Raw genomic sequence first — 7,980 nt, 5'->3', positions numbered from 1 at the left:
TAAAAAAAAAAAAAAAAGCAAAACCAAACTTTGTAGAAATCAAGCTGGGGTTTCTATGTTTGTTACTGAAGGGGAAGGAACTTTCTTTCCAGTGAGCTGAGAGGGTTATGTTTGGGTATCACCAGAGGTTCTAAATTCCCATCCTGAGGGGACAGCTCCCAACTTTGGAGAAAGGGAGGCGCTGAGGTCCTGGAGGTGATAGGTGACCCCATCCTCGGATGGGGTGCAGGAGCTGTGTGGTCTGCAGCCTCAGTGAGCGTTAGAGTAATGGACACTAAAGGGACAGTAAAACCCCGGTGGTTCAGTTCCGTTCAGTTCAGCTCAGTCGCTCAGTTGAGTCCGACTTTTCGTGACCCCATGAATTGCAGCACGCCAGGCCCCCCTGTCCATCACCAACTCCCGGAGTTCACTCAGACTCATGTCCAGCGAGTCGGTGATGCCATCCAGCCATCTCATCCTCTGTCGTCCCCTTCTCCTCCTGCCCCCAATCCCTCCCAGCATCAGAGTCTTTAGTCTCTGTCTTTTGGTGTCCTTAAATTTCTGTCTCCTACTGATTAAATGAATGAAACTTCAAGCTCTAAGAGGAAAGGGGAGGTAGCCACTGGCTGGGAAGTTCAAAACCACACTTTATGACCAAGGAACATAGATACTTTGAGTAGTCATCTTTTTTTTCAATCACTCTGAACTCTATTCTGCTTTACAGATAAGAGGAAACCAAGGCTAAGAGAGGAAAGTAATGGCTCAGACGCACGAGGAAACACAGAAGTATAATTTGCAGACCCTGCCGTGTCATGTGGGTTTTCTAAGGACTGCCCAGGAACCCCTCCTGTCCCCACTCCTCATCCACTCTCATCCCCAAGCACTTTTGTGACAATGAGTAGTGACTCCTTTCTCCATCCCAAGTGGTTATCTTAACACTGAAGCCTTTAATTCTTCCTCTCCGGAACGTGGATTTCTTCTATAACGTGTAGCAAAGATGATCAAGCCAGACAACAGGAACATTGGCGGCTCAGATGCTCATCCCCAGTGGGAGACCAAACATACACATAACCAGGAAAAACTATACACAGGTCTATTTGTTGTCTTTTATTGTATTTCTAGAAAGGCAATATCAACTTACCCTGTTAAAATCACCTTCTGAAAATAAATTTTCTGGAAATGCATTCTTTATAAATGGAAAGCATGCAATAATGTGTAAATTTACAGAAGCACTTTAAACTGGTTAGCTCAGGTAATAGTTTGCAAAGTAGGTTTTGTTTTTGGAGCAATTACAGATATCCTTAGACTTCGTAAGTCTTAATTCTGATTAAGGCTGTAAGAACAGAGCGTTCTCTTAATGATTAATTACATAATTAAAATGACTTGTAAGAAGTGACTGATTGAAGTTTTGAATCATCCAAAAGTTAAAAAGCAGGGCCAATATTTTAAAAGATGACACTTTTCACAATTCCAAATTTTTTGGAAGTCATTTTTATGCCATATCAGCATTAACTTTTAGTGGACTATTTTTGCCTTACTTTATGGCAGGCACTTTGAAGTGATTAAGGAAGCACTGTCTTCTTACTTGATTAGTCCTTGTTATTTTTTGGTTTTGAAGGATATGTTTGTAAATGAGTAAAAGACCCCAGATAAATGTATCTGGGCCTATGTATTACTTCTTAAATGTGAATACTCATGTATTAATGAAAATAAAACACACCATAAGCATATGAAACTGTGTTTGAATTTCCACAAGTTACGTTTAGATTTGTTAATGCCTTGCATTTCATGTTTAGGAATCAGACCATTCTAATGCCTTCTTAAGCTTATACTTGTTATCAGCATTGGAAGTTTGGCTTTCATTAACAAATAATCCTTCACAATAAAAGAATCCAGATCTAATTTCATTCCTTTACTAGTTGTTTCTGCAGACACCTGGCTTCGTGGCGTACACCGTGCTTCAGATATATATGATCAGGAAAACACTGGGACAGTGTGCCCAAGGTTTTCTATATTGTTTCACAGAAGCTAGTAGCAGTTCAAAGGCCTCATTTTCACAGCAAGAATTAGCGCTTTACTCCCCCAGTCAATTCTCTACAAACCCCTCCAGAGAATCCCATGAGTTCAGGTTGGAAGGGAATGGTCTTCCCGTTCCCAAATCATCTCTCTCCTCACTGAAGCTTGCTCAGAAGCCTCCTCAGGTTTACTCATCCCTGCAGGAAAGCCTGGTGCACCAAGGAAGGATGCCTCGGTCCAGGTGAACTCTGGTCACACTGAACTTGTACTTGGCAGGAAGAAAACGTGACTGCCGGGTGAGAAGCCCTACTTTTTGCAGTGGATATAATTCTTCTTCTCCCCTGTACTTGTTCAGGAAACTGTCACTTTGATACAATTTTAAATAAGCTCTCAACGTGGGAAGCTTATTAACTGTTTCTTGCATTTTCAGTTTTTACAGAGCATCGCGGAGGTCATGGTCCACCGTGGACTGCGTGTAAGATGAGCTGGGGGTGTCAGTGTACATTGGGAGGAGTCGACAGTATTGGCAGAGCACCAGAGTGCCCCGGCAGGTTTTGAAGAGCTGTACGATATACTTGCGAAATTTCTCCCCCAGGAAGAAGTAGATGACAGGATTGAGGCAGCAGTGAACAAAAGCCAGGGTCTCTGTGGTCTGGATGGCATAGTCCAGGTGTCGCTCAAATGTGCAGTCCTGAAGGACCTCCAGCTCCACCAGGGTCTCCAGGAAGAGCACCACATTGTAAGGGGTCCAGAACCCCAGGAAGAGGACCACCACAGCAAAGATCATCTTCACTGCCTTGTTCTTCTTCTCATTTTTGCAGTGCTGCAAGGTCCTAATGATCATGGAGTAGCAGAACAGCATGATTCCCAAGGGGATCACCAGCCCTAGAATGTTGATCTCCAGGGAGCTCAGGACCTTCCACCGCGTGGAGTTGAAAGAGTACTTGGTTTTGCAGTAGGTGTGGTTGCGCTCAGTATAACACGTGCTGAACAGGAGGCCTGGGAGGGAGACAAGCACAGCCACTGACCACGTGGCCACACTGGTGATGACCCCGTAAGTCAAGGTCCTGGCTCTCAGGGAGAAGATGGCGTGCACGATGGCCAGGTACCTGTCGATGCTCATGAGTGTGATGAAGAAGATGCCGCTGTAGAAGCCTACCAGGTATATCCAAGAAATCAGCTTGCAGAGGCCAAGCCCAAACACCCACTGGTCTGCAGCATAGTAGCCCCAGAAAGGCAGTGAGAGCACGAAGAGCAGGTCCGAGATGGCGAGGTTGAGCAGGTACACGTCGGTCATGGACTTGAGCCGCTTGTACTTGAACAGGACCAAGACCACCACGGAGTTTCCAAGCAGACCGAAGAGAAAGACCAGGGAGTAGAGTGGGGGCAGGAAGAGCTCCCCAAATGCCCGGATGCCGTCCTTGTTGCAAGGCTTGGGCAGGTTTTCATAGAGATAATAACTGTTATAGATGCTTTCATCTACCGTGGTGTCTGCTATATCCGTGGGGTTCATTTTCAGATTTACAGGCTCCTCAAGGCAGCTCTGAGCCCAGCCAAAAGAACCTAATGAGGGGAAGAGCCAACAGATTTCTATCAGAACAGAAACAAATCAGAACGGTGCTGTGTGCAGAGCACAGCTGCTTTGCCCAGATCATCAGACACTCATCCCAAGCTCCCGGCACTGAGGGGCTCAGGTCCTTGAACTGAAGAGCAGTCAGCCACAGTGCAGGAATCCTGCCCTTTGGTGGCATACAGACACCAAACTCCAGCTCTGCCACTCTTCCTGCCCCACTGCTGGGAGCTCTGGTTCTCCCATTTGTAAGAGGGACAAGTAAAACCTTCTTTCAATGAGCTGTTCTTCAAGGATGTATTTCTGAAAGCTAGTCTGGCATTTACTGAAATCACTCACAGAAATGACAAGACCAGATGACCTGCCCAACAGTACCGTACCCAGGGCCTTTCTGACATGAAATCCAAAAAAAAAAAAGGTAGAAAATCTATGCATGTTTCCCCTTCAGATTGTAATGCCCAAAATTCAGAGATGACTTAGGTAAATCATCAGGCTAGAAAGGAACCAGGTTGACCTCTTGCTTTTATATAAAAATTCGAATTCCTTCTGTGTGCTTTGCTCTTTACAGACTTCAGAACATGTTCACTGGTATTGTGCATTCAATCCCAGTCGTGTGTTCCCGTTCTCACACTCCTTTCAATAAAACCTGGTATTCTAAGCCCAATAACCATACTGAGCCGTGGTGTAGATGACTCACGAAAGTCTCAGAGAAGTTCAGTGTCTTCCGAAAACCACACAGCCACACAGAGAATGTATTCTTTGGGCCCCAAGTCCCAGTGACGTGCTGCAGGTGAACCAGGTCTGGGAGGGTGAGGAGGTGGGGCTGGGGGGCTCTGATGTGTGGCTCTTGGCGGTTTCCATGGTGTAAACATTCCCACCACGTGTGTGCACTAAGTCATTTCAGTCGTATCCTACTCTTTGCAACCCCCTGGACTGTAGCCCCCCAGGCTCCTCTGTCCATGGGATTCTCCAGGCAAGAATACTGGAGTGGGTTGCCATGCCCTCCTCCAGGGGATCTTCCCAACCCAGGGATCGAACCTACATCTCCAGCATTGAAGGCAGATTCTTTACCATCGGGCCACTGGGGAAGCCCAAACACTCCCACCACGGCCAAGGTCAAATCACCAACTGCCCCACAAAATTTCTCAAGATTTAACAATCAGCTCCTGAGTGCTGGTACAGGTGGGCCCCAGCACACCACACCCAAGTCCTGTGTTCGCTCTGGAGCGCTGTCTTACCTGGAACGCACCTGGACTCCCCGGCTGGGTGACTGGGCACTCTTGGGCCAATCTGACACAAAAGCAGCAAATGTGTTTTTCCAGGCCCTATGGAAGGTCGCAACATTCAGTTGGGTAAGTTGAGGGAAATTTTTGGTCTTTTCATCAGAACTGCATATAAAGATCAATTTTATGCATGAATCATATCAGAGTATCAATTAGCAGGACAGATCTAGAAAAGGCACATCATAGCCAAAAATAAAATCTCTACCTTCCCAACCACCCTCATTTCTTATCTAAACTGGCAGATGAGGTTACAATCTTAACCTTACACATATGCTCACAACCACCCTCATTTCCTGTCTAAATTCGCAGATGAAGAGGTTAAAATCTTCCGAAAGTTACACACATGTCCACATGTGAGTCAGAGCAATGCAGGCGGCTTTCTGCCTCAAGGCCACCTCTCCTTGCATCCTTCTTAGTTGGCGCCCTGATATTCTTGATCAAAACCCTATCACATTGCTCAATAATTCCACATACATTCCCCATCTCCCACTCTGACCACCACACACCCAAAGTATGTGTTTCTCAGAGAGGTTTTGATTTATTCCTCCAAAGGGATGCTGAAGACCTGGGGCATCGCAGGTTCTCAAAAAAATTAAAAAAAAATGTGTTAAATGATTATCAATTCCAATTAAACAAATAACAATTCTGGTCTATCACCATCATTTCACCAGTGAAAAGGAAAGGAATAAGAGAGGCTGAGGAGGTGTTAGGAAATTATCAGGAGAAGAAACAGAAGTCGACACAGCTGGTAAATGTCTGGGATTATGCTGCAGCCCTCACTGGGCTGGTGTTTCTTGAGCCGGGAGTCTTGATAGAAGCCAGAAATGGAAAAGTATATATAGTGAATGAAAATCAACTGTGTGTTCCGAGCACATAGTTTAAGCCAGATGTATGCGGGAGGAAAGCGCTGTTAAGTATGTGAGAGCCAGTCAGATGAGGGCTGGGAGGGCTGTGTGTGAGCAATAAGGACAGGTGCCAACTGGCACGAACCAGCAGAATGACCGGGCTGACCAAGTGATCGGCCGGCTGCCTAGCCGGGCAGCTTTCAGCGCTTCCAGAACCCACACACCTGTGGGCCGAGCAGCACGGGGTCTGAGGACCTAAGCACCCCACACCGTCTGCCCCCTTACCTTGCTTTTCTCAAAGTGGCTCCAAGGCAGGTCTGAGAGGCAGTGCCCGCTTGCTCCAGAAGCAGTGCACTAAGAAAGACAGGTGCCTCTGAAGGGCGCGTGGCTTCCTGTGAACACCAGCTCTCTCTTCCTCACCCAGCTACGCACGCTGAGTTCAAGTGGGGTTTTTTGAAAGAAGTAAGAAGCAGAAAATGAGTGACTCTCCGCTTGGGTTCAGGTTACTCACTCATTTCCCCAAACTGAAAGCTGGGAAGCTTTGTGCTCTGCTAGATGAGGGAAGTCAGTTTTTCAAGAGAGAAACTTTTTAATGTTTTAAAATTTGTTGAATTTTTAATTTACCTCTTTTTCCAGTTTAGCTGGCTATGTGCAATAGAGATGACCTTTATATTCTGGATCAACGAGCTGTTTGTTATTTCCCCATTCTGGATGTGCCATGACCAGCAATCAAGATATGCCACGATATGTTCTCTAAACAGTGGGATCTGAGAAGGTCAGAGTGAGAAGCCAGATTTATTTAAGAATAATAGTTAGGGGCAGGGAAGTGTATTCAGATGTGTGTGTCTGGCAGTGACATGGAGGCTCTGGTCAACCATAGTCAATAAATGTCCTCAATAAATAAGTGACATGATAACACAGTTCCAAGCCCCCCACACCACAGGAAGACCCTTCCCCCAAGCCTCTTCTACTTAGAAATGGCAGAGCTTCCGCTGGACAGTGATCCTGGCTGAGGATTTCTTGGGGTTCACCTACCAGTCATAGCCAAGCGGCTGACATCGGCCCTAAGTTTTTTCCATATGGTATCCTTGGCTCCTGCCAGCTCTCAGTTATTTCCTTCTATGTATCTACAGTTGCTTGGCTCTTTGGTTCAGCTTTTTTTAAAGAGCCACAAATGCCATTTTTCCTGAGGAAGTTGCATGAATAAGAACTGAAAAATTGAACTAGAGTGTTTATCAACCTTTTTTTATCACTCCATCCCAAAGAGTCTTTTCAGACATTTTTTTCGTCATCACCTCCCCATGATATATTTGGGGTTTTTTTTTTTTTGGCCATGTCACGTGGCATGTGGAATCTCAGTTCCCCAATGCAGTCTTAACCACTGGACCACCACGGAAATCCTCCACAAAATATTTTAATACCACGTATAAATAGGGGAGTTCCCTGGTGGTCTAGTGGTTAGTGCTTTCTATTGCTTTCACTGCTGTGGCCCAGGTTCAGTCCCTGGTTGGGGAACTGATATCCACCAAGATGCGCGGCATGGCCAAAATAAATAATAATACCACAGATAAATGGTAAATATGCTTGTCATATATATATATATATATATATGCTTTATGTATAAAAGAGGAAGATTTATTTAGGGTGGGGGAGTTGCTTCTGGCTTCTAACGGGAAGAGACTGGAAACGCTGCTTAAAATCCTACCGCACGCAGGGCAGCCCTCCACGATGGAGTCACCCAGCCCGGAAGACCGGCAGTTCTGAGGCTGAGGACTCCTAAGCTAGAGCAATGTTCCCACGGGTAAACTGCAGAGCCAGATGCACAGGATTCTGTAAAAGGAAAGGGACAAAGAAGCTTGGGGGAACGTTTGGCCGGGGCTCAGGTTAAATGCTGAGCATGGTACAGTTCCTTATTGTTGTGCTTTTCCAGTGCTAATATTACCACGAACTCTGGAAGCAGACAGAGAGTAAAAATGTCTCAGGTGTATGTTATTGCCAGAGCTGACACCAGGCCCGTGGACAGGAGCTAATGCGTGTCTTTAAGTCACAGGGTCCAGAGACAAAGAAGGGAATCTATAGAAAAACAAAAACCCATATGGAATCAGTTGGAGCCAAGACGAATCTGACCTCCAGCAGCCCTTGAGTCTCACTCTACACTGATTTTACTACATCAGCTACTAAGTGACACCCTTGCCCCCAGCCATGGCCCAAAGTTGTGCCGTGTCGGGAAGAAGCTCATCTAAAACACAGTTCCCACTTCTCCATTCTCGGGCCATTGAATAAAGCT

General features: G+C 46.0%; 1 protein-coding gene across 2 annotated transcripts; it reads right to left on the bottom strand.

Moving 5' to 3' along the window:
• Nucleotides 1–1,071: 1,071 nt before the first annotated feature.
• On the bottom strand, nucleotides 1,072–6,126 carry CCR4 (C-C motif chemokine receptor 4). 2 transcript variants are annotated; one of them, XM_086365682.1, is made up of 3 exons: nucleotides 5,979–6,126; nucleotides 4,804–4,890; nucleotides 1,072–3,558 (listed from the first exon to the last, which is right to left on the bottom strand). In XM_086365682.1, exon 3 carries the CDS (start codon nucleotides 3,506–3,508, stop codon nucleotides 2,429–2,431), a length of 1,080 nt encoding a protein of 359 aa, XP_086221808.1. In that variant the 5' UTR covers nucleotides 3,509–3,558; nucleotides 4,804–4,890; nucleotides 5,979–6,126; the 3' UTR covers nucleotides 1,072–2,428. The 2 variants fall into 2 exon arrangements, with proteins under 2 accessions (XP_086221808.1, XP_086221807.1); XM_086365681.1 differs by lacking the exon at nucleotides 5,979–6,126 and having other exon boundaries at nucleotides 4,804–4,924.
• Nucleotides 6,127–7,980: the final 1,854 nt, after the last annotated feature.

The sequence above is a fragment of the Bos grunniens genome, chromosome 22 (assembly GCF_055505025.1).
Source record: "Bos grunniens cultivar Pamir isolate PY7600 chromosome 22, Bosgru_T2T1.0, whole genome shotgun sequence".
NCBI lineage: Eukaryota > Metazoa > Chordata > Mammalia > Artiodactyla > Bovidae > Bos > Bos grunniens.
Note: the sequence above shows the minus strand (reverse complement) of the source record. Positions and strands in the feature narration are given on the sequence as shown.